Below are 19,342 nucleotides of genomic sequence, written 5' to 3'. Positions count from 1 at the left end.
ACTCATTGAGGTAACATGCATCATAACATATAATACACGCATATTATGAATGAAAACGAATCATTTGTAGCATAGGACTTATAATCACAACATGATTTTTTTAAATACAAAATTGTTCTTTATTTGAATGGAAAGTCAAATATAACTGACGGTATAGTACTGGGCTCTCTTGCACCAAGAGAGTGTAGACCTTTGATCCATTTTCAGGACATAAAAAGCATTAGCGACTTCTCAATTAGGCGGCAGAAATTCACACAGAAATGGTACAGAAATGAGCACTGATTGGCAATTAAAAGTCTTTCCCTCCCCGGGTGAACAGGGTAGAAATGATGTAAAGTTACACTGACACACAGATATGGTTTAGGGATTCACTACAGGTTAGTTTACCAACAGACAAACCTGTGGGGATCTACATGGGAAGAGGTGATGATGGCTAAGCTGTTCATTTTAGAGGTAGACAGTAATGAATTCAGTAATGTTTTAGGAAGAAATGGATAATACTAGTAATGCACATGACTTGCTGTGAAGCAAAAGATCCAATCAACAAGGACAAACTTCTCATACATCAAGAGATAGAGAAAAAACGGTGTCCAAATACTGCAGAAATGAAGAATAAAGCAAGTGTTTTGAAGAACATTATCAAAATGCCAAAAGCTTCCAGAAACAAAGTAAACGTAACTCAAAAATATACACAGGAAAAGAGAGGAATCATTCAGACTTTTTCAGAGAGCGCAAATGTCATTGAGCATCTAGAAATGAAGGTGAATGTACAATTTGTGCATGTTGAATACATCTCAATTCATTGTGAAATGATATAGTTATTTTAAAAAAAGAACAATTAATAAAAATGTGCTACACCATTTTAAAACTGAAGATACACAATGCCTATATTAACTATTCTTATGTGACTGTGAGGAGTTTCTTTAAAAGATTGTGCAAAAACAAGGAATTAAAAACATGTAGTGTTGTTCAACCTCAAGTTCACCCAGAAATGATAATTTGATGAAAATGTATACGCTCCCTCAGGGCATCAAAGATGTAGATGAGTTTGTTTCTTCATCAGACTTGGAGAAACTTAACAGTTCATTACTTGCTCAACAATGGATGTGAATGGGTGCCGTCAGAGTGAGAGTCCAAAAAGCTGATCAAAACCTCACAGTAATCCACCTGATTTAGATCAAATCATTTTTGGACTCTCATTCTGACGGCATCCATTCACTGCAGAGGATCCGTTGTTGAGAAAGTGATGTAATACTACATTTCTCCAAATCTGATGAAGAAACAAACTCATCTGCATCTTGGATGGCCTGGGGGTGAGTACATTTTAATTTCTGGTTGAGCTGTTCCATTAAATTAGGTATTTTTATTACACTGGCAACAAAGTGCAATAATATTCAGACTGCATTTTCATTTTTTATACGTTATTGAGTCTGTCTCCTTTCATATCGTATTCCCAAGCAATTTGAAAGTTTACTAACTCATGGAAATGTAATGAAAGTTGAGTATAAAAGTCAACGTGAAACAAATGTTATTTTATAGCCATTGCAATTTTTAATACAAACTTTTATTCATTATTAATGTGCTCTAAGTAAATATGCTCAATTTAGTTTTCATGTTGACTTCCAACTCATGGCATTTAGTCCATAATTCATTATAAGTTACTGTTCACATTTCATGTTTAGTCAAAAATAATGGCTCGCAGTAAAAATTATTTGCTTAATACTGAAAACACTGACAAATGCTCAACGGCAGATTTGAAAATTCAGAAGTATAGCTTTAAAAGAATATGTTAACATATTACAGTGCTGTATATGGCATAACAACACACTCTTTGTGTGGAAAAGATGCAGCATGTGAAAGAAACACAAACCAAGTTAAAAAAAAATTAGAAAGATTCAGATAAACACACTGGTACCAAATCCCAAAACCAAATAACCATGAGGAATCTCCCATAAACCTTGAGTACCCTGGAGGAAAGTGCTCGCATTTGGCTTTTCACATCTAAAAAAAAACCCCAAGATCATAGACACACACCGGAGTTTCACATCTGTGAATGCAAAACAATAACTTCAAGCTTATGACCTATGTTAACACGATTTCTCCACCATGATGACGGGCCTCTACTTACCATCTTCTCATCGTTCACATTGCATTATAAGTTTGCGATGTTTATTGATTAACTGATTTCATGCATTCGGCTCCTCTATTGCGATGTGACTCCCGAAGAGCGTGATCAGCTGCTCCTCGTAATTGGCTATGTTTCGTTTCATGATGTCCATGCAGGGGCCTAATAATCTCTCAAAGGCCTGCACGTCCATTACTGTGAAACACAAGGTGAATGATCACATGACCCGCCGTGCAGCTGAGATGCATTGCTATTTAATGTATAATGCATTACCTAAGCATTTGACGTTGTCCATGGCGTATGCAGAAGCCGCCCGTGGCTTGTTAGTGACGAGTGCCAGCTCTCCGAAATACTGACCTCTTGAGCATGTGGCGATCTCCACCTCCTCGTCTTCAGTGTCGTTTTTCGACTAAAAAAAACATTGTCATGTAAATGCACGTGAATCTTTTTTAAGCTGAAGGATTTATGGGTTTATTAAGATGCATAATGAACCGAATTGTGCCGATTCTTCTGATGTTTGACTCACTTTGCTCCTCTTCATAGTGATCCTAACGTGTCCGGACTCTACGATGTAGAAACAATCTGCCAAATCACCCTGTGAACACAAGGTAGCAGTTTTTAGAAAGTGGTCTTTTCTGCTCATTTATGTGATCAAAAATACAGTAAAAACAGTGTAATTGTGAAATATTATTCTAATTTAAAATGACTGTTTTCTATTTGAATATATTTAAAAATGAAATTTATTTCTGTGATGCAAAGCTGTATTTTCAGCATTATTCCTACAGTCTTCAGTGTCAAATGATCCTTCAGAAATCAATCTAATATATTGATTTGCTGCTCAGGAAACATTTTATTATAAGTAGAAATAAAATACAACACAGAAAACAGCATTTATGTGAAATAGACAAATAAATCAAGTAAATTTAAGTATTTATTTCTAAAGAATGAACCCTTGCTTAATAAAATAATGAATTTCTTATAAAAAAATCGAACTATATATTATATAATATAATATTATATTAGATTATATTTTAGTGCTGTCAAATGATTAATTGTGATTAATCACATCCAAAATAAAAGTTTTTGTTTGCATAATATTTATTATGTGTATATAAATACACACACATATATAGTAAACATTATGAAAATATTTACATGTCTATTTTTATATTCGCATAATTTATTAAAAAAATATATTTAATAAATACATTTAAAAAAATCTGAAATATATACATGCATGTGTGTGTATTTATATACACATAATAAATAAACACAGTACACATACATATATTATGTACACAAAAACATTTATTTCGGATGCGATTAATCGCAATTAATCGTTTGTCAGCACTACTTATATTATTATAACATTATTATTCATATTATAACAGGTACCCAAATTACTAAAATTGGATGAACAATTAATTTCAACTAGTTTTACATTATTTTGTAATAAAAAAAAAAAACAACTGTTTTCATTTCTGTAATCACAAATTGTACTCAATCTGATTATTTATAACTGTGCTCAACATGAATACAGAAATAAAACCATAAAAGAAATGTCTAGGCCTTTACATTAGCAGGTTTTTCATGACTGTAGGAACCCATAATAATTACTTTAAAAACATTTCTTAGTGTCTGACCTGAGCAATGATCTGTTCCCCACTGTTGTACACTTTGGTCGACAAGACATCAACAACCTTCATTCTCTCTGAAACCTGAAAACAAGACACATTTATTTCTAAGATCAACAGGAGAACGGCACATGCATTAAATCACTTTCCACCAAACGGTCAAATGCAGTTAGCACACAGCATGTTGGTAGAAGTTGCAGGGATGTGTTCAAACCTCCAGTGACGTGAGCAGAGGAAGAGTCCCGATGAAAGCCTCGTACATTTTTCTCTTCTTTGCATTGTTTTTTAAGATGATCCTTCTGAATGTCAACCGATCCTTGAGACATTTAAGCAAAAAAATAAAAATAATAATAATAAAATAAATTAATAATAATTAAATAAAAATATTTTACACTCAAGGATTGAATCTGGATAATCCTGTAATTTCAGTATTTTCTATGAAAAGCAGAGGGCGCTCTAACACAAACAATACATAAGAAGCACTTGGAGAAAGAAACTAGATATATTTAGCATTTAATTTTACTGTAAACTTGCCGAAACCAGTTGTGTATAAAATGATGTAATGCAACTGCATTGAATTCATGCAACTGCAAAATCATTAAAAGAAAATAATTATTTATACATTTTTTCAGATGAAGAAAGAGTCGTACAACTTTGGACTGTTTTGGGTGAGTTAATGATTGTGATATTTTAGATTTATTTCCGTTATTATGAGTATAGTTTGTTAATATTTTGTATTACATTTAGTTTTTATTATTTATGTTTTCATTTGAATTTTTGTTAAAATAGTTTTTGTGTTTTTGTCTTTTATTAGTTTCAAATTTTACTTTTAATTATGTTAGTAATTAGACTTTAAACGTTAATGAGAAATGTCACCTTGGCAAGTAGGTGAAATAAAATGCATTTAAGGCTTATATTTTTTTTTCTTTTTTAATTAATTATTATCATTATTAATATTTATTTTTTACATACAAAAAATGTTTTGTTTTTCAGTTTAATGTTTTTTTTTTCACAGAAATATTTTTTACATTTTTAAGATAATTGCGACATTTATCGCACATTATAATGAGATAAAGTTATATTTTTTATATTCAGTTTTCTTCAGAACTACAAGCTATAAGTGTAGAATTGCGAGATATATGTGAATTCAGAATTGTGAGAAAGTTATTTACATCATTAGATTCTAACTTTATCTCAATTCTGACTTTTCAGGATCATGAGATATAAAGTCACAACTACCTTTTTGAAAAAAAAATAATCCGAGGAGGAAACTGGCTTCCGAAGGTAATAATCATGGTAAATAAAGAGAGAACTGACTCACGAGGCACCACAGAGCTCCAGGTGAGGTAGCGATGATGGTGGCGGCCCTCGGCGTGTTGTACATGAGGGCCAGCTCTCCAAAACTCCCACGGTTGTCATAAGAGCCCACGGTCCGCGTGGTGCCGTCCACTTTCAACATGATGTCAAACGTTCCTCTGCGCAAGAAACACAGTGAGATCTCGACGTCTGAGAGGTTTAAACTCCAGCATTGAGATCCAAAGATGATCATTTATACCTCTCAATGACGTAGAAGTTGTCTCCATCGTCGTCTTGATCGATGATGTGCTCTCCGGTCACCACTACCTTCTCAAATATGGCATCCAAGACTTGTGACATCTGCTCCTGTTGGTTTGGAGGACAAAAAAATGAGCCTTTCTTGTCTTAAAGGGACAGTTCAGCTAATTAGATTTTTTTCTTCTGTCAAATATAAAAGGAGATACAGTATTTAACAGATTTCAGGTGAATAAATGCACACATTTGGGTTTGTTCCAAGTGTTATTATAGTTAACTAAAACTAAAACCATAAAAGGAAGTATTACTTAAATAGAATACTAGAAATAAAAAATGATAAATTAAATAATTCATTAATTTTATATTTCAATGAATTAAAAAATGACAAACAGAAACAACAAAAAACGTTTAACAAATTAAAATGAAAAGAAAATATAAATAAAAATAATAAAAAAATAGTTTTAATTTAAACTATTAATTAAAAACTCTTATAGTATCTCAAATTATAGATAATTATAACTAACTAAATTATAACCAAAACTTATTATTTATTTTTTTGAGTTGGAATAAAATAAAATATAAATATTATTTAAAAAAATCTAAATTTAAATACTGCCTTTTAAATAAAAACTAAACTAAAACTTATATAACACTGACATAAAAATAAATAAACGTAAACTATAATATTAAATAGAAAAGGAAGAAAAAAATGAATAAAAATGACGAAAGGACATAATAAAACTACTTAAAATTAAAACTAGAACTGAAAAAACTAAAATGAAAATAGAACCTGAAAATATAAAAATAAAAGCTAATTCAAAAATATTATTGAAAACTTAAAAAAATAATATTCTCACTGGTTTGGAAGAACACGAAAAATATATAAATATAAAATCTCGAACAATACTGAAGTTCAAATGCAAATTGTAACTTTTGTTTAATATAATTTTTCCAAAATGTTTTGCATTTTTTTTTTTTTTTTTTTTTTTGTAGCTTGAAAAAAAAATCTTATTGGTTGTCTGAAAACAAATGAGCTAAAACTTGCATTTTATTCTCTCACAAACGGTTGATAATCGTACCTGGTCCAGGTTTTTGAACAGTAGGATGTCTTTGCAGGCTTCCTGTAGTCTCTGTCTCTGCTCGTCTGTTTTGGGGTGAGTGACCTGAAGGCACAGCAAAGCATGATGGGATACTGTGCAGCAGATGCCACAGAAATGCATAAAAGAGGAGGATCTCTCTCTCTCTCTCTCTCTCTCTCTCTCTCTCTCTCTCTCAATAGCAGGTTTCAAGAGGCCACTCACCCTGGGTTCTCTCTCCTCTTCATCCTCATCAGGGTTGTACGCCTCCGCACAAACTGTCCAGAGACCAATGAATTCAGTAAATCGGAAGCAGGATTAGAGTCGGAAACAAATAAAACCAACCTGTCTAGACAAAGCATTACTGCGCAATTAAAATACAGCCTTTGTGTGTAAAATACAGCCTGTTCATATAAAAACACACCATTTTATCAGCGTCTGAATCTTAATGTCTACTTTCAAACACTGTTTCAATGGACGGTTAGAAACGCATCAAATTCTCATCCTCGTGTTATTTCAGACACTAATGATTTTTGATTTTTTAGTTAAACATAAAAGGAGATGTTTAGCAAATTGTCCAAGATACTCTATTACAAACCTGAAAATATAGTGTCACTCTAAGAGCTATGGAAGAAGGTTTTTCAGTGAATAAGAGCTTAAATTTGGTCAAATCAAATCAAATCTAATCTAAAATTAGCTCACTAAAATAAGTAAAAAATTATAAATCAAAATAAAATAACCTAAACATTATTATAAAAAAGACAAAAGCAAAATATTAAGACTAAAATTGAAAAGAATAAACTGAACCTAATAATTAAGATTAAAACTGCACATACAATACAAAAAATTGAAGCTGAAATAAAAATAAATTAAACATTAATATTTCGAATGAAATAATAAAATGAAATAAAAAATGTATACTAAAATTGAAATAATAATTAAAGCTGCATTTATTTATTTAAAAAAATATGCTAGTAACAAAAGCACAAAACATAATTATGAATAAAGAAAACTAAAACCGACATAAATAAATTACACCTAAATTGTAATATTAACCAGAAAACAACTGACAAAAATGACAAAGCACTTCAAATTCCTTAATTGAACCTAAATAGTCGTATATAAAAAAAAATAATAAAATTACAAAAGCACGTAAAAAAAAAAAAAAAAAAAAAAAAAGGAAAATATGAATTGAAAGCTAAGCTAATTATAGATACACATCATGAGTTGTAAATGCTACTTTTATCTTACTTCACAGTGTTATTTCATTGTGATGAAATGAAGAAGCTCAGATGTTCTGCTGAACATCTCCTTTTCTGTTCTACAGGAGAAAGAGCATCATACGGGTTTCAAAACAACATGCTCTCCTCTCCCACACGCCTCCACTATTCCTGCTATTAATACCAGCGCAGAGAAGAGAAGACAAGACCAGGACCTCCACCGTCTAGATCCAGCCTGAGGTTTAGGGCCTAGCGTCTAGACTGATCTACTCTCAGCTCCAGACTGTTTACAACACTTGCTCCTAAATTTCAAGTGTTTAGCTCATCTGATCTGCTACAAAAATCACAGAAATTGTGTTTTGTCTACATTTCTCTATCCAATACTACATTCACTATCATTAAAAAAAATAGATTTTTAAAAAATGTTTTAAAAGAAAACTTATGTTCACCAGGGTTCATTTATTTGACCAAATATACAGTAAAAAAGTAATATTGGGATATATATATATATATTATTTTTTAATATCTTTATTATATGAATATATATATTAAAATGTATTTTATTTCTGTGATTTAAATCTGTATTTTCAGCATCATTTACTTCAAAAAAAATTCAAATTTTTGTGGAAATCATTATGCATTTTTTCCAGGATTCTTTAAAGAAATGAAAGTTCAGATGAACAGCATTTATTTGAAATCTAAATATTTTTTAACATTGCTTCTTCGCTATCACTTTTTATCAATTTAATGCATACTTTCCAAATGAAAGTATTATTTTCTTTTTTAAAAAATACCTTGCTGACCCTGAACTTTTAGTGCAAGTCTACATTTCATGTCATTCTTGATCACATCTGGTCTGATCTCAGTCTCAGAGTTCAAACCTGACATGAAATAAACCAGATGGGGAACAACGTTTAACACTGAGTTTATACGAGCCTTTTTCCATTACAATAAAGTGCCTGACAGATATATGTTAAAAACGATTTATCTACAGTATCGCATCAATTTAAAGATCGAATACATTTCTGTTCCTGGCACTGTAAACTCATTTCTTTTTAACTGACCACCAGACTTCTAGTTTTCTCCATTACAATCAGACTTTATTTCCTATTATTTCAGTGCGGTCTGTCAGCACAGCACATTAAAATCCCTCCATCCGTCCTCACTTGTGGGTCATAGCCATCCACCAGAGACAGAACTTCACAGCTTCTAAAACACTTTATTTCTGCAAACAACGCTGATCTTCCATTAGCCAGTTAAACCATCAGCTCTCTCGTTCACTCAGTGACAGCGGTAAACGAGTAAGTGATATGTTAACAAAACAAAAAGGCAATATACGACCACAAATGCAAGGTCATTAACCAGAACTAGATGTTCTGTGGGAAGATGGCAATTTTAAGTAACTGCCCTTAACCAAAAATGAAAGATTTGCTGAGAATGCACTCATCCTTAGGCCTTTCACGATTAGGATGATTTTGTTTCTTCATCAGATTTGGAGAAATGTAGCATTACATCACTTGCACACCAATGGATGTGAATGGGTGCCGTCAGAATGAGAGTCTAAACAACTAATAAAAACATCACAATAATCCACAAGTAATCAGTAATACAGTCCATCAGTTAACATCCTGAGAAGACAAAAGCTGTGTTTGTAAGAAACACATCCTTTATTAAGACATTTTAACTTTAAACCATCACTTTTGGTCAAAATACAAGTCCATAATCCATAGTAACGCTTCCTCCAGTGAAACTTACCCAACATATTTGTGTAAAACAGTTTTGGCCTGTTTCTGCTTGTAAACGGTGCTTGATCTGTGCATATTTCGCTCCTGATTCAGACTAAACAACTTTTTCACTGGAGAAAGGAATATTATGGATTATGGACTTGTATTTTGACCAAAAGTGGTTTTAAGTTTTAAAATCTTAATTAAGGATCTGTTTCTTACTAACACACAGATTTTCTCTTCTCAAGAAATTAACTGATGGACTGGATTGGTGTGGATTATTGTGGTGTTTTTATCAGCTGTTTGGACTCTCATTCTGACGGCACCCATTCACATCCATTGGTGAGCAAGTGATGCAATGCTACATTTCTCCAAATCTGATGAAGAAACAAACTCATCCTAATCTTGGATGACCTCAGGGTGAGAACATTTTCAGCAATTTTATGTTTTGGTTGTACTTTTCTTTTTGTTCTCTTTGGCCACAAAATCAGGTTCAGCAATAAATGACTAAAGTATATAAGAAACAATATAAATCTTCATAGAAGGCTCTTATGCAGATGTGATTTCTGTGATGAATGTACTGGATTGAATTACTAAATTTTGTTCAGTTTTTCTTCCTAGGAACCCGATAATGAATTCAGATGCACCTAAAATAGGAGTTGGTAATCATATTACTGAAACTGACTCCTTTACTACTCGTGAGCTGCATTGGCAGAAAATGACAAACTCACCAGAAGCTCTCCGGACAAATCTGTTGATAACCGGAGCTGAAAGGAAAGGAAGAAAAATTACTCAGTGCACTACAATAAAATGGAATATTAATGCCTATAAAATATTCAATTCAAGATGCCACAGTTAATGGCCTAGATGGATAGTTTCCTTCCAGGAATCATGTTTCTTCCTTACCAAATCAAAACGTTTGCATCATAATTGATACTCCCTCTGAACGCCACACATCTTCATGGAAACCCAACGCATTTGCATGCAAAAAGAATAATACAGCAAAAGGCCTAGTGCCAATATTTTGTCCTAATGCACACACGGCCTAGTTTCATTTTTATGAATAAAGACCAGATCTTCCATAAGAAATGCAATTCAATTAGAACATTTAGAGGATAAAAACGGGAAGTGCAATAACAAAAATATAATTTAACGCCAGTTAAGCTTGGTCTTTTGTTCCAAGCCCCCTCTGCAGTGAGCTGACCACTCATTTTCTGACGGAAAAAATAGATGTGTGATCATGCATTAGCAGTGAACAAAATATCAGCATTATTGTGCATCCATTATGAGGGATGTCTGTATAAAGGGTCATCTAGCTGATGTGATGGACGCATCGCAATGAATGAAGAAAGAACGCACGCGCGCACGCACGAATGCATTAGCCTACCTACGAATTCTTCATCGTCGTCCTCGTCCTCTCCGTTTTCGGAGTCGATCTGCATGGCCTCCTCGATGAAGTTGACGGCTTTCCCCGCTCGCGCGGCTGAATTGTGCTCATTGCCGAACGCGCCGCCGCGCGTCTCGTTCTCCTTGAGACGCGTGAAGTACTGCAGCGCGAACTCCAGCAGATCTGCCGGCTGGTTCCTCAGGACCTCCACGGTAAAGCTCTGCAGAAGCTCCGTCAAGCCCTCGGGGATTTCTATACTCATTTCCTGACGGTGAAATGTGCGCAAAATTCGGCCCGATCTTGCGCGCAACGTTACAGCAGTCGGTCCCGTTTCGCCGCGTCAGCTGAGAAGAGTGATCCGCAGAGGCAAAGCGACGGATTTCTCACTATTCCACCATCTGCGTCTGTTTCCTCTCGTGTCCGAGCGCGTCCTCTAATTCGCAGGCGTAAAAATGGCAGGGAATTCAAGAGCTGGCATCTTTTTTTGTAAGGAAAGCCGCGCATGTGATGCGGGAAACCATGGGAACCGGCAACCTGGGGTTTGCGCAGGAGGAACGCGCACGCGACGCGATGAGCTAGAACGCAACGCGAGCTCTTAAATAACCACTGCGATTGCACAATAGCATTGTGACGTTTTCGGACACGTTCTATAGTATTAGTCCTATTTCAAATCGCTACACTGAAGTGTAGTCCTATGTAAATATCGCAAAGGACTATATGACTATGGAAATCATTCAGGACAATGGAAGGGAAGACCGGGGCTAGTTGTCACACCTTTTTTCTCATTTAAATATACTTCTCAAGATTTATTTAAAGTCACCTTAAGTAGCCCACAACAAATTGACTACTAAAATAAATAAATATTAATAAATTCAACACATCCTAAATAATGTACAGATGTAGAAGTGTAGAAAAAGTTTTAATTGTTTAAATGAAGATATGTTATTTACAACTGTGCAGTTTACAGTGTATACATTTTTAATTTTTTGTATATGTCAGTTATGACAGAGAATAAATTATGAAATTGCAAAATAGAAAAAAGGAAAAAAAAAAACAGTCAAACCCTCATTTTGTCCAATTGAATCTTTAATAATATAATTGAATATAAAATAAGTTTTTTATCAATATTATATGAACTAAAATTACAATAAACAGTATGTATGTGTATATAAACATTATATAAAATTATAATACAATATGAAATTACCCCAGCCTGACTGTTCAATTAAATTGCAGTTAAATTCAGACTCTGACAAGCTTTCCTTTGTGACAACTAGCCCCGGTCTCCTCTAAAATATACTGTTACCATCTCTATACATAAAACTGCATCATGTAATACAGATTCAATGCAGAAGATGGTATGAGGCAAAGTGTTGTATATTCATTTGTGCCTCTTCAGAGTGACGCTTTCAAAAATAATTAAGTTAATGGATAAACAGACACCTCAGGCAGAATTAGACTAAGTGGGCTGCTGGTTAATCCCGTTTTGACGACAAATATGAGCTGATTATGTTGAGATTATTAAGCATGGATACATTTTAAAATTGGAAAGTATCAGAGTTTGACCTTCTGGGAGCAATTTGATCGTTGTTATATAAAGGTGCAAGGCCTGCTCCCTAATAGGATCATTTTCAAAGACGATCATTTCACATTGAAATGATTTTATTCATAAAATAGGAGACGCTATTATATTTAGGGAACTGTTTACATAAATGTCTTAACTCCTTCTTTCCTGGAGATTTTAAGTAAATTAAGTAAATAAACAGATCATCCAATATTATATGAATCTTCTTTTTTTAATTATTGATCAGTTATTATTGAGGATGTATTCTATTAAATTTGTAAACAATAATGCCAATAATCTTTCACTGATCATGGCTTTTGGAAGCCATGTTATACTGCAAAGAAAACAGGCAACATAAAAGATCAAAGGGAAATATACAGAAGTAAAGATGCTTCAATTAGCAAAAATATAAGATCACAGTCCTTCAGAAATGTGTTGTTCTTATTATTATTTATGAGTTCGTATAATCTCAGCAAGAAAGAATTTAACGAAAAGTATTCTTGTGAATGTCTGTCTGAAATAAACTAAACTTAAACTAAACTAATAATAAAAAAAGAGCTGAAAGCTACTTGGATAAATATTATGCAGTTTTGTTAGAAATCATATTTACGTCTTTGATGTGTTTTTTTATTATTAAATATTATTATTATTAGTTATTTATTTGTTTTTTGTCTTAATTTATTTTTTTCACTATATGTTAACCTGTTGTTATTCTGAATACATCGATCATGATAAAAAGAATAAAGCAATAAACGCGTGCTTTCTACGTGTTTTATGACGCGGACACCTCGTAGCTAGGAAACAGGCTTCCGTTATCAGCGTACACGGTTACAGCGGCGCAACCAATCGTTTTCCACGATTGGCATGATTGACGTGTTGAGTGGGCGGGTTCAGGAGGAAAGAGGCGGAGCTAGACGGAGGAAGCCGCTCGGAACAATCAAGCAAAACAAAAGCGATTCAACGGAATATTGTGCGATTAAACTGATTAAATGGTGAGTTAGTTAAACGGACGATACACTTATATCTAATTTAGCAGTTTAAACTCATTTAAAGTGTTGAAATGTGCAGCTGTATTTTAAAAACAGGCTGTAGGTGAGTTAACACAATATACGTTCAGTTCTCTTGAAACCTGTTTACAAACTCTGCTTCAAAATTAGCATAGTTTAGTTGCTATATCATTAAAAAAAAACTTTTTAAAATATGTCCAGTAACTTAGGTTAAACCATACATGTCTGCAGTCCAAATCGATACATCTACCCTGCTTTTGGACATGGCACCTTGTTATTATTGTCTATTCTATTTATTATTGGTGTTTTTATTACCTTAATTATATGTATTTCTGCACTATGTTTGTTCTTTCTTTGCTGGTAGCTCCTAACACCAAGACGAATTCCTTGTGTGTGTAAACATTTAGCAATAATTCTGATTAATAGTGTGTTTAAGTACCAATGTAATTGCAATGGTACACATATAGAAGTACTATAGTATTGCAGTCATTGTACCATGGTAACACAAAAGTACTTTCTCATGGGGATCTGGTTTTATTTAACATGTTTTTGTGTCCTTAGGTTTGCTGATGATGTCGACATTTCCATCTTCTTCCTCCAAGAGCTTGACCTCCACCCCGCTCAAGTCCAGACCCAGCGTCCCGAGCAGTGTCCTGCAGCGCAGCAGGAGCCTTGAGTCCACCGGAGACTCGACGTCCTCGCTGCTGTCACCCATCTATCATGACAGCTTTGAGCTTTCAGAGGACGAACCGGAGTCAGATCAGCCACGGCCTGTTCACAACATCACCACCACGTTAAGTGAAGACGTCGCACCAGGCTCTCCATACAGGTGAGCGGTGCTGAGTAACAGAAATAGAGACTCACACTATGATCAAACCAGCACACCAGTCAAATCTAACTTATTTGCAGGGATGAGGTGGACACGACAGGCCTGGAAGACAGAGCGTCAAATGTGCAGTTCAAACTGAGTGCTTGGGAGCAGTGGATTGTGGATAAAGCCAAAGAAGAACGTATCAGAAAGCAACAAAAAGCCATGGAGGTAAATGGCACCACTGCATTAGTAATTACAGTATAAGGATATTTTATGTTAATATCATTATTTCCAGCACTTTTTTAGATTCATTTATATATATATATATATATATATATATATATGTATGTATGTATGTATATATATATATATATATATATATATATATATATATATATATATATATATATATATATATATATATACATAAGATTAATATTTCAAAAAAATTCTGTTATTTTATTTGTATTTTTATCTTGAATTTTTGTTTATCAAAGAATCCAGAAAAAATATAATCATGACAAAAATATAAAGCTGCACAACTGTTTTCAGCATTGATAATAATTAGAAATGTTTCTTCAGCATATTAGAGTGATTTCTGAAGAATCATGTGACACTGAAGACTGGAGGAATGGTGCTGAAAATACAGCTTTGATCAAAGGAATAAATTACATTTTAAAATATATAAAAAATAAATACAAGTTATATCAAATTGTTATAATGTTTCACAATTATTCAATTATTTTTACTCTATTTTTTGATCAAATAAATGTCAGCATAATAGACTTTTTTCAAAAACATAATGTATTTTAAACAGTGTTGTCTATGTATTTCATAAAAAATAAATATTATGTTTTTACTAATTTTTAAGTTATAAAAGTAAATAATTTCTTTTTTATTTTGCTTTAATTTTTCAGTTTGTGGAAACGTATTTAAATCAATAGTTTTTGTCATATTTATCACAGTATATGGTAAAACCTTGGTAAAATATAAGGTCTGTATTTCAGGAGCTCACGCTGATGGAAAAACAGAAAGAGGTGGAAAAAGAACAACAGAAGAAGAAAGTTGTCAACGACTGCAAAATTCAAGAGTGGCTGGAAATAAAACGAGAACAGGTAATGATCTCTGTAAAACTCCCAGAATAAAGACTCATTGTCAAATTATTATTATTATATATTATTATTAGTACTATTTTTAGAACGGGGTCTGATCTCCTGAAGCCCCTTCTCATGATTTTACTATGGCTTTGTACTTAGGAAAAGAAAGAGAGGATGTCCAAAGAGTTTCAGAAGAGCAAAGAACAGCTTCAAGAGGAGAAAAAACGTGCTGAGATTGAAAGGAAAGCTCAGGAGAAATATAAGGAGTGGCTGCGGAAGAAGAAGCAACAAGAAACGGAGAGAAAGCTAAAAGAGAAGGTGAGTCTGTCTGGCGAAAATGTTAGATTTTTTTCAAAACTTTGTTCTCATTAGGTGTGTAAATGATCATAGCATTTACAATTTTAGCTGAACTGTTTCTTTAAAAGGAAGAGGCAGCCAGAAGAGAAGCAGAAGAGAGGGAGCGCAAAGAAAAAGCAGAGGAAAGCTTTAAAGAGTGGCTTGAAAGTTTAAAAACAAAAGGAAAACTGAGCCGACAGTCATCAGCATCCTCAGCCGGTGAGTGAGCAACAAATTCCCATACCGTTTAATAACTTAAGGTTTATTCTAGAAACGGTAAAATAATCATAAGAATAAGCAGGTGCATCCAGACTTTTAACTAGTAGCAGATTTGTGCATCACAAACACTGAACAATGTGTGAAGGGCGACCATAGGCCCCGGCCCCGGCCACTGGTAAATTATGAGAATTGTAAAAAAAAAATATATATATTTTGTGGCGGAAGCAAGCTTAACTTTCTTGCTATTGTGAGTTTATATCTCACAACTCTGTGTTTATATCTTGCAATTCAATGCAAGAGTCTATGTAACACAATTCGGACTTTTTTCCTTGCAGTTTGGACTTTCCCCAGAATTGTGAGGAAAAAAACTCAGAATTGTGAGATAGAAAAAGATGCATTTACCTTTACATTTCTTTCTTCTGTGGTGGAAACTAACTTGACTTTTTTTTTTAACTAACTTGACTTTGCTGTTGTGAGTTTATCTCACAATTCTGAGTTTACGTCTCACATTTATTTTCTCTCAGAGCAGAGAGAAAAGAATCTTTAGAATTGTGAGATAAAAAAAAAGTTTTATTTAAATTCTGTGGCGGACATAAACTTCCATAATATCAAACACAAATATCCACACTGTAAATTCTGGCAAGTATGCAACATTGAGATTCAAAGCCAAACTTAATTTGATCACTTTCAGGCAATTATAACAATGTGAACTATCCAGCTCCGAGTTTCGTCAACCCTATTCCATGGAAACCCATTCATGTTCCTCAGCAAGAGCAAACACCGAGGAAAAGCTCTACCCGTAAAAGAACCCCAGGACCACCAAAGAGCCAGTCGACCCCCTGTCTCACATACAGACCTAAAGACATGATCAGCTTCGCGTGTAAGAGACGGTGACACTGACCTCTGCTGGTCTGAGACTGCTATAACCTCGTCTAAAGACTTGAAGCCTCTTTGTCAAGCAGGTATTTCAGATTCAGAAGACTGATATCATTCGACATAAGAGAAGATACACCAGGAGGCTGGTTTGTGTGTCTGCAGGCCTGATTTCATCTGTGAGATGGATTTATCAGTAGATGGCAGATTCCTCATCTGTCGGTTATGATTTTGACTTTGAATGTTTGCTAACTAGGGAATATAGATTATTTTTTTTGTGTCCAAATAAAAGATCTTTGGAAATGCAATAATTGCCTAGCATTATTTGAGTTAAATGGTTCCATTCAAACATTTCAACATATCCATCTGTTTAAAGAGATCTTTGTTAGCTTTTAGTTAGATTTGTAAAATATTTTTGACAGTCTTTTCTGCTCACCAAGGATGAATTGTTTTAATCAAAAATACAAAACAAACAGTAATATTTTGAAATAATATTATAATGTAAAATAATAATTTATTTTATTTCAGTTTATTTTAATATAATTAATTCATGTGATGAAAAGATCAATTATGAGCTTCATAACTTCAGTCTTTGGTGTCACCTGTTCCTTCAGAACTCCTTTTAATATTCTGATTTGCTGTTCAAGAAATGTTAAAATGATAAAATGATTGAGGTATTACACCATGGGAAGTGCATCAGATTTGACCAATCCTGGAAGCACCAATTACACCACATCTGTCAGCTGACCAATCACGACAATGATGCAGGGAATTCAGCCTTCCCTTCTGTATGTATACCTGCTGCTAATGAATATGTGCAAACAAAAACTACCACCCTAAGGTTTTTTGTTTATAATATATATATATATATATATATATATATATATATATGTATATATATATGTGTATATATGTATATATATGTGTATATATGTATACATATGTGTATATATGTATATATATATATATATGAGACCAAAAGTTTGGACACACCTTCTCATTCAAAGAGTTTTCTTTATCTTCATGACTATGATTCGGGTTCGCGAATCATTTGAGTCAGTTTGGGAGTTGAAAGCGGGTTTGCGAATCATTTGAGTCATTTCGGGGATCGCGAATCATTTGAATCAGTTCGGGAGTTCGGAGCAGGTTCGCGAATTATTTGAGTCAATTCGGGAGTTCAAAGAGGGTTCGCGAATCATTTGAGTCATTTCGGGGATAGCGAATCATTCGATCAGTTCGGGAGTTCGGAGCGGGTTTCGCGAATCATTTGAGTCAGTTCGGGAGTTCAAAGCGGGTTCGCGAATCATTTGAGTCAGTTCGGAGCGGAATCGCGAATCATTTGAGTCAGTTCGGGAGTTCGGAGCGGGTTCGCGAATCATTTGAATCATTTCGGAGATCGAATCATTTGTATCAGTTCGGGAGTTCAAAGCGGGTTCGCGAATCATTTGAGTCAGTTCGGGAGTTCGGAGCGGGAAAACATAAAAATGTAATAAATTTCACGCATTATACAGTGGATAACAATTAACAACAAACAATTTAGTTTACTTGGGTCCACACATTATGTTCACCTGTTGGAGCTTCACTTTTTAAGCTTTTTCAATTTTATTTCAACTGTAATTAGCATAAAATTCTTAAATATGGTATTCTTTATTCATGCAATAGTCAAGTGTTTGTGTGCCTAAATATTATCTGCATGCACAATAATAATAATAATTAAAAAAAAACACAATATACTATAATGCAAGGGTTTTCGATCTGGGGTTCAGGACCAAAGCAAATGGGTCCACAAAATAATTTACACCATATTTTCCAGACTAAAATCATATTTTTGAATCTTCTGAGATGTGCTGAATTATTCCAAAGTAACTTATATAATGCATGTAAAGTCAAAAAGCCTAAGCACAACGTAAACATAAAAGTGGGCACTTAAAAGTTTCTATATATATATTTCTCACTCTCTCAAGTCTGTCTGTACACAGTAGCATTGTCTGTACCTCTGTGTTTTCTACATTTCAGGATGAGGTTCACAGAAACTGAGATGGCACTGAGATTTTTTTGGTTTCTTTATTTGACAAAAGATATATTGCTTGTAACTAATGGCACTATACTTAGTTTTTTTCTTACAAAATCTTACATTATTGTTAATGACTGACAGAATGTATTTGTAATTGCCAGTAACGTTACTAATACTCACCACTAGGTGTCAGTAGTGTTAACGTTACCAGTAGAGTGTGCAGATTATGAATCAGAAGTTAAACTTCGGAGCGGGATCCCGAATCATTTGAATCAGTTCGACAGTTTGGAGCGAGATCGCGAATCATTTGATTTAAAAAATGGGGATAATTTAAAAAAACTAAATGAATAAATAAAACAATCATGTGTTCATTATACTCCAACCCACAATAATTTTAAGCCTTAAAATCTTGTAATTCTGAGGGTGTCCTTGAAAAATCTTCTCTGCTAGGGGTCCCTGGCACCAAAATGTTGTAAATGTCCAGGCATCCATATACAGCAGTCTGGTGTGGAAGGAGGAACTGTCGTCTTCACCAACTGCCCTGAAACACAAATATATTCACAATGCTCATTTTTACCTCTGTGGTGAAGATATGATCAGAAAATTCTGCCTCTCTTCGGAGCGGGTTAGCGAATCATTTGAGTCAGTTCGGGAGTTCAAAGCGGGTTCGCGAATCATTTGAATCAGTCCGAGAGTTTCGGAGC

The 19,342-nt window shown here is 33.8% G+C and overlaps 2 protein-coding genes across 3 annotated transcripts; one reads left to right on the top strand and one right to left on the bottom strand.

Moving 5' to 3' along the window:
* Positions 1-1,693: 1,693 nt before the first annotated feature.
* Positions 1,694-11,389, bottom strand: prkar2b (protein kinase cAMP-dependent type II regulatory subunit beta). The gene is made up of 11 exons (XM_026201937.1): positions 10,718-11,389; positions 10,062-10,097; positions 6,612-6,664; positions 6,390-6,473; positions 5,315-5,421; positions 5,081-5,234; positions 3,974-4,075; positions 3,769-3,843; positions 2,652-2,720; positions 2,399-2,534; positions 1,694-2,320 (listed from the first exon to the last, which is right to left on the bottom strand). Exons 1-11 carry the CDS (start codon positions 10,977-10,979, stop codon positions 2,187-2,189), a joined length of 1,212 nt encoding a protein of 403 aa, XP_026057722.1. The 5' UTR covers positions 10,980-11,389; the 3' UTR covers positions 1,694-2,186.
* Positions 11,390-13,132: 1,743 nt separating this feature from the next.
* On the top strand, positions 13,133-16,941 carry LOC113042920 (coiled-coil domain-containing protein 34). 2 transcript variants are annotated; one of them, XM_026201935.1, is made up of 7 exons: positions 13,133-13,273; positions 13,850-14,117; positions 14,198-14,327; positions 15,107-15,214; positions 15,356-15,514; positions 15,622-15,751; positions 16,443-16,937. In XM_026201935.1, the coding sequence occupies exons 2-7, from the start codon at positions 13,858-13,860 to the stop codon at positions 16,643-16,645; spliced, it is 990 nt and encodes a 329-aa protein (XP_026057720.1). In that variant the 5' UTR covers positions 13,133-13,273; positions 13,850-13,857; the 3' UTR covers positions 16,646-16,937. The 2 variants fall into 2 exon arrangements, with proteins under 2 accessions (XP_026057720.1, XP_026057721.1); XM_026201936.1 differs by lacking the exon at positions 13,133-13,273 and adding an exon at positions 13,291-13,373 and having other exon boundaries at positions 16,443-16,941.
* The last annotated feature ends 2,401 nt before the right edge of the window (positions 16,942-19,342 follow it).

This window comes from Carassius auratus, chromosome 25, assembly GCF_003368295.1.
Source record: "Carassius auratus strain Wakin chromosome 25, ASM336829v1, whole genome shotgun sequence".
Lineage (NCBI taxonomy): Eukaryota > Metazoa > Chordata > Actinopteri > Cypriniformes > Cyprinidae > Carassius > Carassius auratus.
The sequence above is the reverse complement of the archived record's forward strand: the minus strand, read 5'-3'. Positions and strand labels throughout refer to the sequence as shown.